Source organism: Ceratotherium simum, chromosome X (assembly GCF_057802395.1).
Source record: "Ceratotherium simum simum isolate JZ-2026a chromosome X, ASM5780239v1, whole genome shotgun sequence".
Classification (NCBI taxonomy): domain Eukaryota; kingdom Metazoa; phylum Chordata; class Mammalia; order Perissodactyla; family Rhinocerotidae; genus Ceratotherium; species Ceratotherium simum.
The window spans coordinates 26347832-26371783 of NC_141940.1; the positions used below are offsets into that span (position 1 = coordinate 26347832).

General features: G+C 32.8%; 1 protein-coding gene across 6 annotated transcripts in view; it reads right to left on the reverse strand.

Moving 5' to 3' along the window:
- Positions 1-23952, reverse strand: part of STAG2 (STAG2 cohesin complex component) — a 114885-nt gene that overhangs the window by 16836 nt on the left and 74097 nt on the right. For all 6 annotated transcript variants that reach the window (XM_087427380.1, XM_004437321.3, XM_087427379.1 and 3 more), the window contains 15 exons: positions 22249-22356; positions 20985-21096; positions 19144-19261; positions 18624-18727; positions 17486-17578; positions 17257-17346; positions 16461-16664; positions 14865-14935; positions 14447-14534; positions 14272-14352; positions 12045-12137; positions 8564-8738; positions 4242-4381; positions 2658-2759; positions 252-400 (listed from right to left, as the gene is read on the reverse strand). In XM_087427380.1, coding sequence (XP_087283506.1) covers positions 252-400; positions 2658-2759; positions 4242-4381; positions 8564-8738; positions 12045-12137; positions 14272-14352; positions 14447-14534; positions 14865-14935; positions 16461-16664; positions 17257-17346; positions 17486-17578; positions 18624-18727; positions 19144-19261; positions 20985-21096; positions 22249-22356 — 1728 coding nt within the window. The remainder of the gene's footprint in view (positions 1-251; positions 401-2657; positions 2760-4241; positions 4382-8563; positions 8739-12044; positions 12138-14271; positions 14353-14446; positions 14535-14864; positions 14936-16460; positions 16665-17256; positions 17347-17485; positions 17579-18623; positions 18728-19143; positions 19262-20984; positions 21097-22248; positions 22357-23952) is intronic.

Genomic DNA, 23952 nt, shown 5'->3' on the forward strand with positions numbered 1-23952 from the left:
ACATAATTTATAAAGACTTTGTGTGGTTTTAATTAAAGCAAAGACTTTCCATAAAAGGACTTTTAGTCTCGACTCGTGTTAATAGAGACAGTATTATAACTAGTTCTTAACTTAAGAAAGGAGATACACCACAGATTTGTAAACAAATAATAAAGCATCAATTGCACTTGGTTATTCTAAACAAAACAGCTAGATACAAAAAAATTTCATGATTAAAAACAGGACAGCTGAATAAAATATTTGGCGATTACTTGTGTAGCATAGCAATGGCTTCTCTCGTTTTCAGTTGATCCAGTCCAAAAGTTAAAGCAAAACGTCGAGCAAGTTCTTTTATGCCACTGAATGTTGAGGATGATCTATCAAAATTATAGCCATTTTCCTGGATCATTTCATTAAAAAGCTGTTTGGCAAGAAAGAAAGCTTGTTAAAGTTTTTTGATAACTATGGAATTAACATCTTTTAAAATACCATATTTCCTATTTAAAATATACTAGATGTTATATAAATGAGGCATCGTATTTTATTCTAAAACATGGATTTTAAAAAACATGATACAAATGACCAAAATTGTAGCACCTGATATATTCAGACTAGAGGTAGTTACTGACATTAGAAACTCTTTTAGTTACGGCAGAATTCTACTCTGCTGGTATTGATTGGATATTAACGTATAAAAATGTAAAGAAAAAGAAACCCACTTAATTATTAGGTTCTGTTACTCAGATTTTTCACATCAAGAACTTTCATCATTAAGTGAGCAAAACAAAATACAATTTTTCAACTACCAAATTGCCAAGGTTTTTAACAAATAATGGCTACTACTGATATGAATACAGTGCTATGAGCACTCTGATCTGCTGGGAACACAAACTGAGATAACCTTTCTTTCTATAGAGTAATCTGTCAATAGGTAGTGAAAGCTTTAGAATTTTGATGTCTTTTGACTAAACAATTCTAATTATCAGACTTTATCCAAAAGGAATAATAATAATAATAACATTTGTGCATAATACATAGATGCAAAAATGTTTTGTTTTAGTGCTATTTATAATGGCAAGGATTATAAAAGACCTCAACATCAAACAAGAAGAGATCTTGGTTAAATTATGGTCCCTCTGTAAAATGGAGTACTATACAGTCATTTAATGACATGAAAGTATTTGGAATTTATTAATATGAAAAATTCAGGATTGCAAAATAGAATGCACAATATAACTTAAATTTTGTAAAAAGTAAAATTTCATACAGGCATAAAAAACTAAGTAGGCTATTAAAAACTAAAACCATTGTTAAGTGAAAAAAATTAAGGATAAGTTGTATTTTTTCTAGTTCCTCTATTTCCTAAACTTTCTAGAGCAAGTAGCTATTATTTTATAGCAAAAGAAAAGTTATTTAAATGCTACCTTTAAAAATCTTTAAAATTCTACCGTAATCTTAATAAAGAATATCCCAATATGCAAATGAAATTAAGAACTTTCATACCTAGATTACTAAAAAGCAAGAAAATTTATCAAATTGAAATGGATTAGATTGTTTTGCATGCATTTGGTCTCCACAGAAAAAAGTATACTAAAGCAAATGATTTTTCCTAATTAAACCTGCCTCGCCACAGGCAAAATGCAAATGACTGATGCGTTTTGATAAGACTGATAAATGCTTATTAAAATAAATACGGAAATGTACAAAGAAAAAAGTAAAACTCACCTGAAACCTACCAAAGCAAGTTAACCACAGCTAACATTTTGGTGATTATTTTTCCAGATAGATATAGAGATATGTACAAGTTTATAGGGATGCTATACTATAATCGTTTTTATTTTATTCTCAGACTATATATTGTAGAGATCTTTATACATTAATGAATACAGATCTACACTAATTTTAGGTGCTATGCAATAACCATTGCAGAGATGCACTATACAATATATTTACTTAATATCCTATTGATGAACATATGGATTATTTCTAATTTCTTCCTATTATAAACGATGTTGCTATGTACAATCTTGTACACCCATTTTTGCAAACTTGTCTTATTACCACCTTGGATAACTTTTTAAAAGTAGAATTGCTGTTTCAAATGGCATAAACATTATAAACGTTGACATATATTGCCAAACTGCCTACCAGGAAGGTTGTACCAATATATACTGCTGGCAGTACCTATTTTCCCAATACCTTAGACGCCTATAGGTTTTGCTAATCTTACCAGTCTGAAAGCAAAAAATCATCTCACTTGCACAAATGTCTACTAGCGAAACTGAATATCTTGTATTTCTACTTTTACGAATTATTGTCTATATGCATCCTTTGCCCAGTTTTCTACTGTTATCTTGAAAATTAAGTGTTGGGGCCAGCCCAGTGGCACAAGCGGTTAAGTGCCCGCGCTCCACTGTGTGGCAGCCCAGGGTTCGCCAGTTCGGATCCTGGGTGCGCACCAACGCACTGCTTGTCGAGCCATGCTGTGGCAGCGTCCCTTATAAAGTAGAGGAAGATGGGCACGGATGTTAGCTCAGGGCCAGAATTCCTCAGAAAAAAAGAGGAGGATTGGCATCAGATGTTAGCTCAGGGCTGATCTTCCTCACGAAAAAAAGAAAAAAAAAAGAAAATTAAGTGTTAATTATGTTAGCCTAAAGCTGGTACTCTTAATGTCTTACCTGTTGCAAACTGAGAATAAGGGTCTTTGCACACTGAATTTTGTCTATCTGCCTTGTTTTACTCATCGTTTCTTTGATGATATCTCCATAGTCATTATAATACTAGAAAAGAAATTTGTACAAATTAGAGCTTTATCTCTTAAAACTAATGGACATTGAGACTAATTTTAGGTTAGTCATGTAAGCATGTCACAAAGTATGTATTTGGCTGAAATCATGCCTTCAAAGACACAAAATAATGTTACTGAAACTTGAAGGTAATTTCTAAACACATAATCCCTAATTTCAACAAATTCAGAAATATCAGACAGTTAAGAATTAACCCCATTAAACTCCAGACTTGGTTTTAAGGAGGTATGGGGTAAAAACAACTGTAGGTTTTGCAGATTTTCAGAAATAACACAAAGCATATAAACAAAGCTCTTGTGCTCTTTGTGAACTATTAAGACAATGAATATAATCATAGATACTTTCATAAATTATTCATTGCTTTTGGCATGTAGTTCACACGCAGTTTCCAACTTTATTTGGCTTATAGAAACTAACAGCCTGTTAACAACATTTAAAAGAAAACTTCTTGGTGTGACATTTACGTTACACATGAATTGTTCTTCCTAATTTAAGATCTTGTTTCAAAATGCATACATAACCACTATCAGAGATAACAGGATAAACAGGCCCCACGACTAATAAAATTGACTTTAATCTAGAATAACTAAGTCTAAAAGTTTAAAACTTGCAAAATGACTTCACAAACAACCTTAGTTTAAAAAAAAAAAATCTAACAATTATCATACCAAATAACTTAAGTTCCAAAGCAATTTACAATGGTGCTAGAGTTCTAACATATAGCAAAGTATTCCAGAGAATTAACTAGGTCTTGACAAATTTATTACATATTTTATTTCGTGAAAGCAAAGGCTTAAAAAAAGTTTACATTTATAATTAGATTTTACTTGAGAAAGAATTAAAGAAAAACTATCTTACCATATTTAGTCACATCCCGTTAGCACAATTAACAATATTCTTTCCACTACTACTTAAAAATTAGAGAATCTCACATGTATTTGTGAAAACTGTAAATAACCTACTGTGAATCAGATCAGATTTTCAGAGCGTAAAGGAACCTTAGCTATCACAGTGGAACAGATGAAGAAAGGCAGGACCCAAAAGGTATTGAGTTACTCAAAGTCACAAGCCATAGTAACCAAGCCAAACTATACCACCTAGGTCTCCTGACTTCTAAAACAACACTTTTTATGCTACATCAAGCACGGGGAAGGACATCATGCTGTTGTCTTAAACTAATCACAAATGCAATTTCTAATGACAGGTAACCTAAAACAAGCTGTTTCCAATATTCCAAATACAAATGAACTCAATAAACCCAAAATGTCCATTAATGGAGTAGAGGTATGAGGAAATGTTACTGAAAACATTAAATATTTTAAGAGATTTCTTTTATACTAGAAAAGTAATTTACTATTAAAAATGTTCAGTGGCAACCAAGCATAAATGCCAGCGTTACATTCATTTTCTTTTGAGCATTATAAAAATATCTTGCTCTCCATTTTTCAACTTTACCTTCATATACTGCTTGAAGATATCTGCAGCTGTATTCATCTCCACCACAGTATATACAATTAGCTTACAAAATGCTGCAAGTAAATTTCTCCTCTTGTGCAGAGCTTCAATTTTACTGGCTTCATCCTCCTGCTGACCATCTGGGAAAAAAGTTCCAAACATTAAGCCATCTGTATTTTACTTTAGCTATATATATGTTTAAAATTCTCACTATAAAATACCTTTATTTTGGAGAATTTAAAAAATAAGGAAAAAACATTTTAATAAAATAAAAATTATTATTGTTTAGCATCTTAGTGAATGACCAGCCCATTAATTCCAATACACAAAATTGTGATGTCAAATCATAATCAAAAGGCTGCATGGTGAACATGGAAGAGGAACAAGTGGTGTGAGTCAGAGGAATTGATGTTTAGTGAAGTCAGGCTAAGCTTGCCTAACACATTCATCTAGTACTTCCTGAAGAGGATAGTTTGCCAAGGAGATCTGCATATTCAATGTCTGTTGGTTAAGGCTCTTTCTTCCCTGGCGGTAGCCAACCTCAGAAATTCTCCTATCCCTTCCAAGGATGATCCCACCTCACCTCACCCCCCAACTCCTATTGACACATACTTCCTTTATACATATTACATATATTCAGTTAGACTGGCCTAGGAACCATTCTGTCTTTTTTTTTTTTCTTTTTATGAGGAAGATCAGCCCTGAGCTAACATCAGATGCCAATCCTCCTCTTTTCTGCTGAGGAAGACTGGCCCTGGGCTAACATCCATGCCCATCTTCCTCTACTTTATATGGGACACTGCCACAGCATAGCTTGACAAGCAGTGCACTGATGCGCGCCCGGGATCCGAACCTGCGAACCCCGGGCCGCCACAGCGGAGCACGCACACTTAACCGCTGTGCCACCGGGCCAGCCCTGCCATTCTGTCTTTTTAAGATAACTTCATATATTTCTGCTTTGAGCCATTATGTGAGATCTTAACGTTCAGTTATCAAGACTTATTTCCAAATTTGTAGTCGGGGAAGTGGGACTACAGTCTCCAAGTACTGTCAAAGGATTGTTTCTAATTATTTAATACTGTAAATAAAATTCTGATAAAGCCCTTTACATAAAAAGCTCTTTTAAGCTTCCTCTGAACAAATTTCACAAATAAAATTACTTATAAAAAATACTATCTTATACTGATTTACATTTATTTGGTTATCAGTGAAGTTAAAACTTTTCATGTGTTTATTAGCCATTTATATTTCCTCTTTTGTGAACAGTAGGTGTATATCCTGTCAGGTCTTCAATGTAAGATTCCCAACAATAAAAAAATATTTTTGTGTAAAATAAGAATGTTCTTTTAAACAAGTATTTATTTTACCCTGTCTCTGATAATCCTTGATAACTGCTAGTAAGTTAAAACCAAATTTTGATAATAGAAATTTGTTTCAGACCATCAGAAAAAGTTTTATCATAAGTACACATTCCAGAATACCAAAGCCATTTGCTAGGAAACCTAAAACATAGTTTACTCTTTTAAAAGATTACACTGAATATATAAGCCAACTTTTTCTTAATGACTCTGTGATTATAATGGATTTCTAGACAATATTGCTTCCTATCATTGTTCAGTAGTGCTCTCAGGAACTAGAGGTATACAGACTTTTTCCCCCTACAGACTATATTAGCCAGATATTAAGAGCTTTTGAGCCCTGATTTTTAGTTTTCTTCACTTCTTACTCATCAAAACTTAGTCTCCTTTTCTCTTGTGGGGATTAAAGAATGTTAGATAAGTCCCTAATAGATGTCAGCTATCATTATTATTATGTGTTGTCAGTGCCTCTAGAAGCATTCCCTATTTTACCCTCCCCTTCTAATCGGATGTGAGCTAACAAAACAAATAACCATGGGTCTACAATACCAGGGGGGTTAGATGAGAATGAAAAGCAATGGAAAATATCATATGTTAGTGGTGGGAGAATAAAACAATACAACCATTTTGGAGAATAATTTGGCAAGATGTAGTCAAGTTTAAGATGCACAAAGATTACATAATCCAGCAATTCTACTCTTAGGTATACACTAGGAAAGCATTTGCACATGTGCTCAAGGAGGTAAGTGTAAGAACATTTGTTGTAACACTATTTATAATAGGGGAAAAATTGGAAACAACGTAAATGTTCATTAGTATGAAAATGGATAAATAAAGTGTGGTTAATTCATATCACATAATATTCAGCAGTCAAGATGAATAAGTTATAACCACACGTCAACACTGACAAATTTCAAAAATAATGTTAATTCAAAAAAGCAAGATGCAAAATAAAATGCTCAACATGATACCATTTATGGGGAAGCTAACAACATAAAATAAATGATATACTGTTAACATACATAAATCCTAGTAAAATAAAATTAAAATGCAAAGGCATGATAAACACCAAATTCAGGAGAGGAGTTATCTTTAGAGAAAAAGAAAGAATAATGGGATTTGGAACGGGTACAAATGAGGGCTTCTTTGGCATCAGTGTTTATTCCTTTAAAAAAAAATCTGAAACGAATGTAGTAAAATTTGACAAATGCTGGTGGTAGGTATCTACAAATATATTTTATACTTTTCCGTAGAACTGGAATACGTTTCATTTTTAAAGTGTAAATAGAAAGACACAAAGTCCAAGGAGATAAAGACTCTGAGCGTAATTCCAAGAAACTCCTAGAAAATTCAGGAGTATTGGCAAGCTTATTCTCCTTCTATTTCCCATGGTCTAAATGAAGTAGAGGCAGTCCCAACAAACAAAAGGGCTATGGACCAAAACTGATTTTGTATCAGTTTTTGGAATGCAACTATGCTTTCCCATAGAAGTTTTAAAAATTCCTACTCATCTTTAGGATCCCTTTCAGATGTTAGCTTATTTCAATGATGTTTTGACTGCTACATACCAGTTGGAACTTCCTTACATGCCCACACTTTGTACATGCCTCTATTACTTATCGAATTGCACTGTAATCACTTGTTTTTAGATGTCTTTACTTGAACTGAATTCTTAAGGAAAAGAACTTGTCTCATTTTTTGATATTCATAGCATCTAGTATACTGCCTGCTGACCAATGAATGTTAAAATTAAAGTGTAACTGGGCCGGCCCCGTGGCTTGGTGGTTAAGTGCACGCGCTCCGATGCTGGTGGCCCGGGTTCGGATCCCGGGCGCGCACCGAGGCACCACTTCTCCGTCCATCCTGAGGCCGAATCCCACATACAGCAACTAGAAGGATGTGCAGCTATGACATAGAACTATCTACTGGGGCTTTGGGGGGAAAAATAAATAAATAAAATCTTTAAAAAAAAAAAATTAAAGTGTAACTAAACCAATAGCTGAAAGAGAAAGGTGAAAAACTGTAAGTATATAAACTTTAGTACATGGACTTTGACAACTGTTTTGGCTACTCTAGGTTTCTCAATTCTGTTCTGGTTAAGTTTTTAATACTTGAAAACAAGGCTCATTATTGATAAAAATAAGCTACAAGTCATATCTAGAATTATATATATTTATTTAGACTGATTTGCAGTGATGTGTCAGTTGATGTATGGATTTGTACATATGTTATATTGTCTTTCAAATATAACTTTAAATTAAAAAACAAACCCAGAAAGAAGCCACCAAATACTATTTATACGACCTCTTGTTCAAGTAAGGCATCTGTATATGCACTCAGGGTGTGAAGAATACCACCACCAGGCAAGGCTGGTTCAATTTATTTTCCTGTGAACATTCTGTACTGCCCTAAACTTTTTTATTTTTTGCCCTAAACTTTTACAGAACAGTTTCAAACATTTTCTAACATTGAGAAATTACATAGTTTAATACCCCCACAAAAGTATGAAAACCTTGTTATAAAAGTATACAACAAAAACATCACTTCAAGAAACACTTCATTCTGCTCAAATTACCTGAATACTGGTATTACTACCAATGATTAAGGGGAAGGGGGAGTAAATTTTATTGAGTACCTACTACATGCCCAGGCACTGTACTAGTGACTTTGCTCAGTTTAATTAATTCACACAGTTCTGTTAAGGTAGCTACAAAATAGAAAAACAGGCATACAGCTATACAGCTAGCGAGATGCCAAGATCTGACTCCAAAGTCTACGCTCTGCGATATCACATTGTCTTTACAATGTTACAAAAAATGAACACAAATGTGCTGGAACATGTACCTGTGTTTCCTGTTTTCAGAATAAAATATCAAATAGAAATGCAACACTTTACATCACTGTTACTTAAATTTGATTTATGGTAGATACACAGATTTAACAAAAATATGGCAATAAAATTACCTGCACTGTTATTATCATCATCCTGTTCAATGAAAACATGATCCAGAATGAAGCTGAGCAACTCAGACTGCAATGAAGAATCAGGGGTGTAAACTAATGGCTCTAACATGTCACGCCCTCCTGACATAATCTGATGGCTGAAGATCATCAAAATATCACATAAAATAGTGAAGGCCTATTAAAAAAAAAGGACAGCATGCTATAAACCAAGGTTTCTCACCAATAGCCACAAGTAACTTACATATTTAACACAGAAATACAATCCAACTTTCTATATTTGAAACTCAATAAAAATCAATGTTTTAATATTTTCCTAAGATTTTAAAGCCAAGGAAGGTAATTTCTCTAACAATGACTACTAATATTTGCATCATGCTTCACTAACTGCAAGGTAATTTCACAAATACTCGTTTTCATTCTCAGCAACTTCAAGTGCCTTGTGCAATATGTTAACACTACCAAAACATGCCGTCAGGACTCAATCTCAGGTTTTCTGACTGCAAATCCTACACTCTACACTATAGCATAACGCCTCATGGTATACCATCTCAAATATAAAATAATGTATAAACCTGGTACCATCTTTTACTTCTATGGAAGTAAAAAACTTATACCCAGGAGATGAATATCTCCTAGAAGATCTCTTAGAAGAGAGATCACAAAGTCTATGGTACTTTTTAAGCACTCTCATTGTCAATACGTGTGGTGATTAAGCAGAAAACACATAACCAAGTATGGGCCTGTTTACTACTCATCAGGCAAACCTGACAGTATCATAATAAACACAAGGCTGAAGTTATATCTCACGGAGCTTAATAAAAACTCAGACAGGAGCTTTAAACTGGAGTCTAACACTGGTAAAACTAGTCAGAAGGTAACCGAAAAAAGTTAATTACCTGTTCAGAAGAGGTAATGAAAACAGAATTTGGGGTCACAAAGTCAACAGGAAATTACAATTAAAGGAAGACTACTACTAGAGAGACAGATTATTATACAGAGCACAAAGCAGATCTTAAAAATACTTTTGCCTTTTTGGAACTAACCACATTTACTTTTTCCTCTTTATGCTTTTACCTCTTCTTTCAGTCTCTTCCTCTCGTTTTACTACGATAGTAGTAATTTATACTTATCAGGGTATTTGAGTTTACAAAAACTTTGGCAACAAACATGGTAATGATACAAAGTGATAAGCATGGTGATAATTACTAATTAGGTGAACTGGCAGGTCAAGAGACCTGACCGGGACATGTTCCTAGAAGCTATTAGGAAGACTGACACACAAGCTATTTAGTGACCAAAAGTAATTAATCTCCAAGGCCCAAACAATAAATTATATAGGAGGTTATACATGATAACCCACAAGGAATTAGGTCTGAACACTGTAAAAAATAGGGACTATTAAGCTGAATATTTTGGTGGCATGTGAAAATATATCAAGTGATATTTCATGTATTAAGTTTGGATCAGTGCATACTTCATTAAAATCGTATTCTAAAAGCTTAACTCTAAACTCAATTTACTACCTTCAGAAATTTTGTTCTCCTTTCACCTGAATTGTAGAGATGAAAATTAAAGTTCCAAGTCCTTATTGCTACAGTTCAAAACTACATACTTAAAACTGAAGAAAATTCAGCAATGTAATAATTACGGCAATATACTTCATGCTTTTACAAGAAAAATGCAAGATTCAGTAACTGGATCTTGGCCATTTAGTATCTTCTAATTTATCTGTGCCCAAGCATATATGCATGGGACAGACAAAAGAGTTGGAAATAAGAAAAATGAGATTAACAGTTGGGTACTGAAAGTAAATTTTTAACTATAAAAATCCAAATGTATTTCATTAAAATTAGTTTTGATATTTTAAAATAAAATAAAGTCAAGTGACTAACAAAGTGGTTGAGCAACCTTCTTGGTAGCTTTAAGAAGTAAATACACTCTCAACTAAAACAAACAGTACCCAACATAACAAAAGCTGCTGAAAATAGCACTTACGATGACTCCTGGGGCTCTGCTCCAATATACAAAAGTCAAGCAGGATGCAATGGTCAAAAAAAACTTGAAATCACTATAAGCATTTTGACTGTACCATTATTAATATTTCTTATAAAATAATTATAAAAACATCTTCCCCTAGAAGCACTTAAAAGGCATGTGTCCAAAAAAAGCTTAATACTCTATTAGGGAATTAGAACTAAAAAGGCTCTTAGTCCCAGGATCAGACTTCATTTTACAGATGGGAAAACTACCTATGGCACCAGGCAACAATATATTTCCAGAATGAGAAGGGTGGCAGTAATGGAATCACGAGGGTATACGGAGTGGGAAGGTAACACTTTGAAGGCAGGGAAGTGATTAAAATTTAAATCTCAGATAAAGTCCACATAGGGAAAAATAACTTACACAATCAGGACGGGCAGGAATGTCAACACTGATAATATTCTCAGAGATGACAAAACCATATAGACCTTTCCTCCCTGAGGCATACTTATTATACTTGTTGCTTTCAGGAATAACTTCTAATTTCATACACCTAATTTTATACAGGTTTACCCCGCCAACCAAAAGTTTGCTCTTTGCCAATTCACTTTTAAGAAAGACCTACATTAGTACCTGTTTTTGCTAAATGAAAGAAATTCGAAGAGGATCTTCACTTTTACGAGAAAAGGCAAAAAGTGAAAATAGCGTTTGTTTTGCAGTGAGCCATTATAGAGGCAACACATACCATGAGCAGAGAGAGTAGCACCACCAAGCTCCTTCCCCAGGAACTACACTGGCCATCTCAGCATGAAGCTGCCATAGTGTTTTTTTTTTTTTTTTTTTTAATAATTTTATTTATTTATTTATTTTCCCCCAAAGCCCCAGTAGATAGTTGTATGTCATAGTTGCACATTTTCTAGTTGCTGTATGTGGGACGCGGCCTCAGCGTGGCCGGAGAAGCAGTGTGTCTGTGCGCGCCCGGGATCCGAACCCGGGCCGCCTGCATCGGAGCGCACGCACTTAACCGCTAAGCCACGGGGCCGGCCCCAGCTGCCATAGTTTTGAACTGTGTCTGTGAGCATCTCTGCTTCCTTCTTGATTTATTTTGGTAGGTTATTTTTTCAGTCTAGGAACACTTAAAAATTTTTCCCATATTAATGGTAATTGCTTCTTCACTTTACGCCATTTCAGCTTACAAAGTTTCAGAGGAATGATCTACTTTCAAATAGCAGGGGGAAACCTGTATATGGGTCTGTTTACCAAGTGTGTCATAAAGAAGCAGTAACATAGAATAAATACAATATGAGGGTAATCTATAATGCAATTCATAAAACTCTGTATGAAATTAGTACTTTAATCTATTTTTTGATTATGGTGTACATGGACAGATAAAAGATAGTTCCGCTGTGCTCAATGTCAGCATTACTTAAATTTTCTGTATTAGTCCAGATATTTATTAAGGGTTGCTTACAAAAGATTGATATCTACAGTAATTACTAACCTGTTCCTTAACAGTAGTATTCACGTTGGTCAGGTAATGCTGACATATCTGACAGAATACCCTCATCTGTTTCTTTAAACGCAGCAAGTCCTCCTTGAAAAAATTTAAACATGAACATTTTAAAATACTGTGAAAGAAACTCATTAAGTATTTAAGATATTTTAAATTACAGAAAACATTATCCTATATTTAACTATATTAGTTTTGCTTATATATTAGATGTAAATAATTCTTTATTATTTATCAGGAAGCAAAACAAAAACAAATTTGACCATTTTTCTTAAAAATCTCAGCAAAATGCAACCGTAAAAATATCAGGTATATTAATGGATAATATCCTAAGTGGTCTAGGTTCTTTAGAACAAGAAAACTTACATGACCATGTACGGCTCTCTTTAATAAATTCACTACCTCAGAATGCTAAAGAGTAAAGGTTTACACTCCATCCTCATTTTGTAATTTGAAGGGTGGCCAACTGATGAATGGAAGAAATCAATTAATAAAAAAAAGGACAGCATATTTCACTTCTTATTTGAAGGATATTGGTTGTACTTTTTAAAAACAGAGAGGGAAAAACTCAGTTTTGCAGTATCACTCCAATTAAAAAAAAATTTAAATGTCTCGTACACTTACACTAAAAAGATGAATCTTTTTCTTGCATTTTTCTCTATTTCTAAATATTTACCAGTTAATTTAAAATAGAAAACTATTCTATAAAGATCATCCACACTAATTTATTTAAGGCATAACCTTTCCTTTGGCCCATCTTCTGATACTGGATGCCAAATGATAGAATATCAGTACATATTTGGTCTATGTAATAGACGAGTTAAATAAAAACAGGTTTAACCTGATGATCAATTTGGTGAGGAAAACTCAACCAAGCTTCAGCATAAATAACTTTGTATTCAATAACATTCACTTTTACCCTTTTTCCTTTACTAAAAGTGTTAACTTTTTACCCATTTTAATTTTTAACTCAACGTTTTCGATTTAGGTGAGCAATCATATTTTCTAATATGGTTGTTGTCCCTACTATAAGCTTGATGAATTAAATAAACTTCTTGAGTGTTTGACAAAAAGGACACTATTTTAATAACAATACTACATTGCTTTTTTAAGGGGGAAATATCCATTTGTAGATACAACAGCATCTTGTGCTTAAAAGCTCAGAGAAATTCTAAGCATTTAAAATTATTCTGTGGTTTTATGCAAAACAAACTTATTATCAAGAGGATTCCCTTTTGAGGAAAATACCTATGAACAACTAATTCTAACTTCCAGAAATTGCTTAATATTTATAAAAATGTGCCCAAATAATATTTAAGGCAACATCTACTACTACAAGTACAATGTTTAAACTTCCAATTTACAAATGGAAAAGGCAGTACTGTTTAGTTCAATTACTAAACACATCGAGGATTATCATTGTGGATAAAATTTTGAAAGTCAAATGACCTGGTAGCTGGCACACTATACTCAACCACAAAGTAATTTATCATGAATTTGGAACATCAGTAATTTAGTACATTATAGAGAGATCCTAAGCATGCACAAACTGATCCCAAAACAATACCAAGGCATAAGAAGATCTAGGGGCAGTTAGCTGGTTATCATCAATTTATGTACTCCAACACCTGTATCTGCTTGTTTCAAAGGCTCTTGGTCATCATTAACATAATCTATCTTTCTGTATGTACACTTTTGAGACTAAGATGGAAATCCATAAATTATGCCACCTTCAAATGTGGACAATCTTTTTTTTTTTGGATGAGGAAGATTGGCCCTAAGGTCGTTGCCAATCTTCCTCTTCTGCTTTAGGAAAATTGTCACTGAGCTAACATCTGTGCCAATCTTCCTCTATTTTGTATGTGGGAAGCCACCACAGCATGGCTAGATGAGCAGTGTGTAGGTCCGCGCCTGGGATCCAAACCCACGAGCCCTGGGCCGCTGAAGTGGAGCATGCGAACCTAACCACTATGCCACCAGGCTGGCCCCTGAACAATCTTTAATTTAAAATCATACCCTAAAATAAAACATATTAATGTTCTTTCACTGAATATACATCAAACTACAAACACGATTGTTCTTAAAGGTACACATGCCTAAACAGTAGATTAGAAATAAGTAAAACTTTATTGAAATAACTGGTCTTATTAAATGTATAAGTCTGCTGAAAAGTTAATGATATTTAATCTAATAAAAACTCCACTGAACCACCACAGACCTTTGTAGAGCTGCTTTCAGTTATCTTTGCAAGCTGCCAAAGGATTACATAGTGAGTACATTGCAGTGCATGAATAACAATCTGTAAAAAGAACCAAGAAAATACAGTTAAAATTAAAAAAGTCCCAAGTATTCATTCTCAAAGTTAAATATGTAACTTGTAAATAAATAAAAACCTGCTCAGGCATGTCTCCATTTTCAATTCCGGTTTTCAAAAGTTTGTAATTACAAGCAAACAAATCCCACTTTGAAAGATCATGGGCACTGTAAAAAAGAATTAATTTATATTAAAAAGTTAAGCTTAATCACATTTGCTTTAGACTTGAATGTTAACAGAATGTTGTTAAAGTAAATATAGTAAACTGTTCAATACGCACTCAGAACAGAAAAAAGTTTACTTTTTAATAAGTATGTTAGTTGATAATCTGTCAGTCACTCCCCAATTCAAAACATGATTCTACCAAGTACTTTTTTCCCAAAAGCACAAGAAATCTAGCAAAGAATCTGATAACATTTTTACCCCACAACATGCAAGTTGGTTTTGATTTTGCTACAGTTTTAAGAAATCAGAAACTTTAATAATATTCAACTTACTTATGAAAAGCAGTGATTCTCTTCAATGTCGACAATACCTGATACGCATCATCTTCATCAGGTTCTTCGCCCTATGAGTATGAATTATACAATATTAAACATTAATAACCACCAAAGTGAAAAGTCTTAGGCTATTGTATTGGTGATACCACCTTGAAAAGAATGAATAACGTAATAAAAACCAAAAATTAACTTTGTCAGTCAATACCTAGATCTGGCCAAATTTAAAGAAATACAGCTGGAATACTCAGTCAACATAGAGTTGTTATCAGGTATATTATACTCAAGAGAGAAAAACTGAATGACATTTTTCCTTTCTCCTTTAAGTAACCTTGACACAAAACTATGAAGATATCTACTCTTTCACAGTAATAAATGCAGTAGGACACAAATAAAAATATATTAGAAGACAAGCAAGACATCATAAAGACAACACCCAAAGGACAAAACCTAAGTGAACGAAACACAGTGCTCAAGATTATCAGACCAATCACAATTAATTTAGAAAAAATCCTCTGAATAAGGACTAAAGATATGTTAGTCCTTTCTGGGTATCAACTTTCCAATTTAGAGTAACTTAAGTTTTTGAAAATTTTATGAGTTTTACTGGATGAAACATAAATTTTTTTAAACACTATGAAACTTACTGTATTGAACCCCACGTCTCTCAAAAAAAAAGCTTACTTGTTTTTAAATTTTAATTTTTCTACAAAGTAATTAAACTTAAATTAACAAACCATTGCTTGATTTTAAATTAACTTGTCCTAATCATAATCATATCCAGCCAAGAGTAGAGCCATTAAAATTTTTAACTAAGAATGTGATCATTGTACATCAACATATTTGCACAAACCTCCAATTAAGCAAAAATTACTACGCATGGAAATGTTACACACAAAAAAGAAAGTTAAAGAAGTAATTGTTAAACAAGAAAACTGGAAATTACAAAGTCCATAGGATTTTTGCAGCATTGATGACAAAACTGATGTGGAAAATGCTAAATGCATTAATTTGAGAATTATGACTTTTATTTTATGTAAATCAATTAAGTTCTTAAGTAATTATTTCCAGAAAAGATAAAAAATCACAATAAAAATACAAGTGCATTTGTATTTTAAGCTTTAAGCCTCTTTGGAAATACAACAGAACAACAAAGGAAACCCCAAAATCAACAGTGACTGTAACAGCACTATACCAAGGCTTTATGGTATCAAAGACCATAATTGCTTTTCCTTACTAACACTGCCAAAACACTAAGGAATACCCCACCTTTTGAGGCTACATGGCCACAGTCTAGCCCTACTTTTCTGTTCCATTAACCCCTTGGTTCCCTAACAGCCTCTTGTTCAACTAAAACCCTGATAACTTCAAGATCCCTTCTTTAAAATAAAAAAAGGAAATATGTTAGTTTTGCTTTCACCTTCTCCGTGTCACAGATTCTTACCACCTTTCTATTTTGGTGGAGGAGTAATAGTAACACGATGAATCAAAGAACAAAAAGTCTGAACATCTTTTCAACGTACTGCTAGGGACTATCACCAGGACTACCTTGGTTACTGAAGGGGCCCAACTGACAAAATAATTGTTAATATATACCTCTTGCAGAAAATCTTCAAGAAGCCGGTTAAATTTATCTGCCAACTCATCTATCAGTTGACTTCTTGAAATATCTACTCTGTTGAAGATTGTAAACTCTTCATTACAGAGTGCATGGTAAGTTTTAGAACATGCTTCCAAAACATCTGTATCTGTGTGCTTCTCTACAATATTCCGGATCTGTCGTAATAAGGCATCCAAATGCTGCAAAAAAGTTTTTTCCATTAAAACAAAGGTATATACGATAGACATAAAACAACCAGACCACCGTGATGAAAATCTTCAAATATAGTAACTCTATAACCAGTAGAGCATACATTTTAAGGTGTTTTTCTAGTCATGGTAAATAAATACACTGACCCACCCATACTTATTTCCTCAACTTTAACGGGAATAACATTACCTATCTCACAGTGTTTTGGTGAGAATGTTAATACGTATAAAGAACTTACAATAGTTCCTGGAACATAGTAAAAGTACTCAATGGATATTAGCTGCTTTCATTTTGTAACTGTTATTATCTAGTTACCCACCCCTAATCTCCATAAATGATCAGTAATATAGTCACATAATAGCTAGGAATGAGGGTACGGCTGTGGGCATGAATCAAAGGGAAACCTCATTAGTGTCATTCTCTAAATCCAACTGACCTAAAATACAGAAGACATATAAGATATAGGTTTGCTTTCCCATTAGAAGTTACAAAAACATATTTCAAAAAATATAAACAATGAGATGGGATGAACTGAACTAAAAATTTTTCTTCAAGGTGTTTTATACACAGAAAACACCATACCTTTTCTAATCGTCCAGTGGTATATATTTCCAAATCAAAGTACTGAGGCAACTGCAACAAGTTTGTCACTTTTTCTGCATCTACAGAGTACTTTGAAGTAAAAAAAAAAAAAAATCACATCAAAAACATCACAATAGTAGTAAGTAAATATAATGATAAAATTCTGTGTGGCATATCCAAACAAAATCTGTCATTTCTAAGTAACACTCTGATATCGACAAAAACTTACTTTAGCTAATAACTGAGGAAGGGCCACAGCAAAAAGTTCAGTGATTTTTGTCCTGTCATCCAACTGAGTCTTCTTCTCCTTTGCAGTCAGCACCTAAATTAACACAATGACATTTTTAAGTATTTATTAAGCACAATAACACTGTTAGGTGCTCAAGTTTAAGTTAAAATATACAAAATAAGTAATAAAACTACATTTGAAATGACGGATACAAAAGTTTCTACTATAAAACTTGAATCCCAAAAGTGACAAAGAGAATAACTTGCACATTATTTAAAAAAAAAAAAAGCCACCTAAAATAACAAAGAAACTTTGAATAGTTCTAGAGGCAAAATCAATACCCAATTAGACTAACCAGCTCTACCTTTGTATGAAAGGAGAAGCAGTTAGGAATAGGAAATGTAGTTTAGAAGCTTATAATGGGATTAAGCAGCATTTCAGCCTACTCTAAGCTGTGGGCCATGATCCATGGATTGTGAACTCAACATAAGTTACTACTAGCAATTAGAAAAACAAGAAAAAAGCAGAAAGAAAACTGAATGCGTCATATACCATAAGTTTCAGTACTGTTTGATGACATTTTGTTTCAGTTATACACAAACACACACATATAAATGTGTACTAGGTCACAATATAAAAATCTATTTTTGTGCTTCATAATCAAAGAAGTTTGAAAGCCTGTGGAATTGTTGGTATACAATGCAAATATACGTGAACTTCGCAATAATGCATTAAAATCTAACCCCAAGAAATAAGAATTTTCCCACTTTAATGAATAACTATGTTTCTATTTCTAATTTTTATTAAAAGAAAAAGAAAGCAAATCTAAAAAATAAACCAAAATAGACAAATGCACCATTCTAAAATGGTATACTACATTCAGTGTTGAAGGCAGGGACTGTCAATCACTATATCTCCTGCAGTAACTAACAAAGTATCTTACGGAAGAAACTCAAATTTCCCAAATTGCTAATGTTTTAAAATTGACTTATAACACATATTTATATAAGCAAAGATAATCTGAAAAATAAAACGTTAAGATTCAAAAATTTGGTTCTATGGTTACAAATACGAATTTTTAAAAAGATATTGAAAATGGAGAAATACAGCTTAAAATACTGAAAATATATTGGCATACCCTTTTTCCTGTCCCTCTTCCCACAGGAGGATGACATTCAGCTGCTTGTCTGATGGTACAAAGCATTATTTCAATCAGAGCACTCTCCTGTCTATCTGTTAGTGCTGAAAAAAAAAATCAGAGTTAACCTATTTCTTTTCCCTATATGCCACTTATAATTATTACATAACAGTTCCTCCTGCCTATGACAGAATCTGACCTAACGTACTAAAGAAAATCCCATCACTGTATCACAGAAAGGATCAGAACAAGTTAAACCTTCCTAGACAAATCTGTTCATCACTGGTCTACAATTTGAGCAAAAAAAATATAAACAGATACCAAAAAAAAAATTTTTTTAAGAATGTTCACAGCACCTATATCTTTCTATATAGCATAATATTCATGTGTATGAAAACAAAATTATTCACAAAATAAGATTTTCAATTATTTTAACACTAAAAGATAAACAAATGGAATAAGTAAAATGTATTTTCAAAACTGTCTAGATAACAAAAATACCGTAATTAAACATCCTTACCTTCCTCTCCACTAAGTGGCTCCTCCAGCAACAAGCTATTCATACATTCCCAGTCTTTCAGCAGCTCAGTAGCACAGTCCCACATGCTATCCACAAGGTATGCTGCATGCTCATGTAACTAAAATTAAAAAAGTGCATCGTGCTCTTAGACAAACAGCATACTAGCCTTAACTCAAAAGAATGGAAGCTTTGTTGGCACCATATACAAACCCAAACAGTGATCTGTTTTTTAAGGTCAAATGGAAGAAAAGACAGAAAAGAAACTGCCTTAGTTTGCTGTGTATAAGTAAATCCTATTAGGTAGTATCATTAAACATTTCTCACAATAATCATTAAATCATTAACATAAAAATTATTTTTTGAAAAGATTATATGCATGCATATTTACTGCCTATTTGGACCCAATATTACATAAGTTAGCTACTCTCAATTATAAAATATGCTATAAATTTTAACTGAATGGGAGTGATAATGGTTACTTAAAACATAAAATATATGTTTACTTATCAATCCAATATATAAACAAATTATTTTTCTTCACTATGTGAAGCTTAAAAGGCCCTACAGCTTCCCAACTCATTTTATGGCAACAGCATTACCATGATACCAACACCTGTCAAAGACATTACAAATAAAAAAATATACAGACCAACATCCTGTGTGAACATACAGGTAATATCTTCAAAAAATAGGCAAACTGAAACCAGCAACATATAAAAAGGATAATAGATCATGACTAAGCAGGTTTTATCCTAGGAATGCAAGATTGGTTCAACATTCGAAAAATCAATTAACATAATTCAACACAATGATGGATAAAATAAAACAATCATCTCAAGGGATGCAAAAAAGCATTGGACAGATTTCAATATCCGTTCATGACAAAACTTAGCAAAAGAAGAGATAGAAGGAAACATCCTCAATATGTTAAGTAGCTTACACAACAACTATAACTAACAATATATTTAATGTTGAAATATTAGATGTATTCCCCCTAAGATCAGGAACAATCCAAATATGTACACTCTCACCACTTCTATTCAACATTCTACTGGATGTCCTAACCAGTTGAATAAGGCTTGGAAAAAAATGGTATAAACGCAGGAAAGGAAGAAGTAAAAGAATTGTTATTTGCAAATGACTTGACTGTATATTATAGTAAAACCTAAGGAATCTATTAAAAACTTACTAAAATAAATGAATTTAGCAAAGTTGAAGAGGTCAATATGTAAAAACTAATTGTATTTCTACATACAGACACAACTAGAAATTTTAATTAAAAGGCCCTAACACTGATTAAATAATGCATAATATGAACACCAAAAATATATGTTGGGGCCTCTCAAATTCTGGTTAACAGGTAGTTTTTCAACCTGGGGGAGACCTAAAAGAGTTGATGTTAAATGCAAATATATATCTACAACAACAGTAATAAAAGCAGGTACCAAATATTGAGAACTAACAAGGTGTTAGGTCTGTGTTAAGAGTTCTACATGGATTATCTCAGTGTTAGGTAAGAGATTATTACCGACATTTTTACTAGGAAAATGGGGCTTAGAAAGATTAGATAACTAAACTAAGGTTATACAAATAATAAGTAAAGGAGCTCAATTGGTAATCAGGTATTTGTGACTCCAAAATTCATATTCTTAGCACTACACATAAATCCTATTATTTGAACATCTTTCTAAAAGTAGAAAGTTTTTTTTCAGTTTTGTGGAATGGGTAGAACTCTATCCAACATTTACTGTGAAATGTGGACGATTTTAAGATGTATATCATTTTAACCCCATCTCCAAATTGCTTTGAACATCAGTATAAAATGTACAACATCAACTAACCTCACTTTCCAGAAAGAAAAAAACCAACGTCTTAACAAGGTTGGCATTTGGACCTTGTCGTCCCCTTCTTTTCATCATTCCATCCTCCTCTGGATCTCTACGACTGAAGAGCCTATGATCAATGCAAAATATTTACTTTTAAAACAAAAAGCCGTATTTCCCGATAAAAACAAAAACTGTCTGGATTCCATATTCAAGCATCTAACAAAGGGGTAAATGGGAGCTGGGTAGGTACAATGTTGTCCAACATTATACCCAAGTAAATAACTGCTATAAACCTTTTTCATTTCACACTTGTTGGTACTTCTAAATCCTCTTTGAACTGAGTTGTGAACTATTTCTTTTGAAAAGCCTTACTGCATTGTATGCAACCATCTCCTTTTACCAAAGTGTTACAATGACTGATCTATACCATTTATGTACATAAATCCATGATAAATATTCTTCTCTTTAAAAAAAGTGAACATATATTTTCCTTCTATCCTTGCATAATTATCACAAAGCCTGAACTCAGCGGCCTCTTTCTATGGATATCATGGTCCTTTTTCCTTATAAACAACAAAGGAAAACTATCATTGGCTAACAATGAATAGAAAACTGTAGTGTAAATGTTTTACATTATGTACTCTTTCTAATAAATGCTTCATCCCAAATGGGCAATTTAATAAAACCTTACAAAAATATATAGCCCATGTGGTTCAAATTGTTCTCTTTAAAAGCCATTACATAACATTTGCTGAATGTTTTCTGTGATCAGATATTCACACTGCTATCTATACTACCTAACTTAAGGTGTTAAACGGCAACATAAAATTAAAGAGACTCGAGGATTTTTATGTCAAACTGTATCAAGTACTTGCAGCAAAACTTTTAAATATTTTCTAAAGCAAAGGAAAAATAGGCTTAAGACTAAATATTATAGTATAGGCAATATTTGGAAGTTGACACTGGAGAAAAGAAGCATGAAAAATTAGGAAGAGGTCAGTCTTAACATTATGATATAGTTAGATATATTTACGCATATCCATTAAAAGACATGGGTACGTTTCCCTTTAGAGATTTAATTTAAATAAATCAAAGGAATTGGAGAAGGGAAATCAAAAATTTTAAAGGAAATAGTAAAATGTGAAAGTGTCAATTTGACCTGTACTGAATAATTTTTTAAAGTAAGTTATATACACATATTTTAATATCAATTATAACACAATAAATTACTGTCATAAAACTATACTTTAGAAAATGTGTAATAGAAATATAGATTTACTTTTTGTAGAGAAATTCTCCAGCTGCTACTGCTACTGGCCGGTGAGCTGAATAAACCAGATGATAGACATTTTCACAATCTTCTGCAGTAAGAACTTCTTCACTACTCCTAAAAAGAAATAAGCAGTAGCAGTTTTTTAAAATAATGTCATAATTTTAAGCACATTGAATACAAAAATCCATGCTCATACATTAAAAAATAGTACACTTTCACTAATTTATGCTAAAAAAATAAAAAAGAAGAAATCAACCTTATCTGATTATTGTCTGTCAGTAAAATCTTGCCCTGACAAAAGAGCTAAGTATTTTGTTAACATCTAAGATCAATGGGAGGTAAAATTAGAGTGAATACTGAATGTAAAGAAATGGAAAAGAGAAGTAATAATGTGACAAGGATGCTAAAGGGAAATGAAGACAACATAAACTAATGTAGAAAATAAAATGGTGGCATGGTAAGAGCTTAGAGTTAATAATCACAGAGAACACTCTGCATATATTTCATAGTAATATTAAGGACAATACCACAACATTAAAATATACTAACACCCCAGTTACCTCATAATGATAAAGAATACTTCATCCACCATGTATTGAACACCATATAAGGCAATGCAAATGGATTTTCCAAATAAAAATCAAATACCAAAGACTTTTAATTACAATCTATCATTGGAAAAATCTGCTCATTTTCCTATTTTAAAAGAACAAAGTAAACCTAACAAAATCTTCTTGGTAAATCAGTCATTATTAGGCCGTCAACCACAGTACCCCAGGGTTATCCTTCTTGGGTTCTTCTCCTGCAGACTCTGCATTCAGGGTCCTGGCCTCCAGCACCTCTTTCCTTCCTAACATTCTTTTAGTCTACTGTGAGATAAACAATCTAGGTTTTTACCATTATATGTGAATTAAGAATCAGAGGGCCACCATCAGAGAGAAAAGCCTAAGTATACTTAGTTAAGGAGCTGAGATCCTTTTTGGATTTCTGCTGTGCTCAAGGTTTCCAGAAGTCTGATGTATAAGGAAATATTACTTCTTTTTGAGAGAAACGAAACAAAAATGTTAAAGTTCAAGTTTCAAAAGCACTGTGATTTAAATTACTCTATGAATTAATAATGGATCATTTTTGCAAAACATTTTTGTCATTTTATAATGAAAAAACATATATTGAATCAAATCAGTTAAAGTATAGTAAATGTGCAGTAGTTCACTCATTTTAACTGTTTGAGAAGGAATGTTCCTGACAAGTTTCAGTTTTTAGGTATATACAAGGCTGAATCAACATAAATGGCTAGTACCCTTCATAAAAATATCAGAAACAACAAGATGTCCATAGTGTATTACAAAGGAAGGGGGAAGAAGCTACAAAAATATATGTCAAGTACTATTACTTTTTTATTTATTTCAAGATTCTTTCAATATTTTCATAACGTGTATGCAATATTTATAATTTTAAATCCAATTAAAAATTAAAGAAAAATGCAATAGTTAAGACTGCTCAAAATGCTCCCAGTTAAGTGAATTCTCAGAAAATGTCTACAGCTAGAGCTGTCTTCTTTATGACTACAGTGTAGTCCATTTCATATAAATGGGAATAACAACTACCACCATCTCACAGGGCTGCTACATTAAATGAGCTAAGCCATATAAGGTGCTTATATTAGCTATTAACTTACATATTAATTCTTCCTCTTGATAATCATCTAGG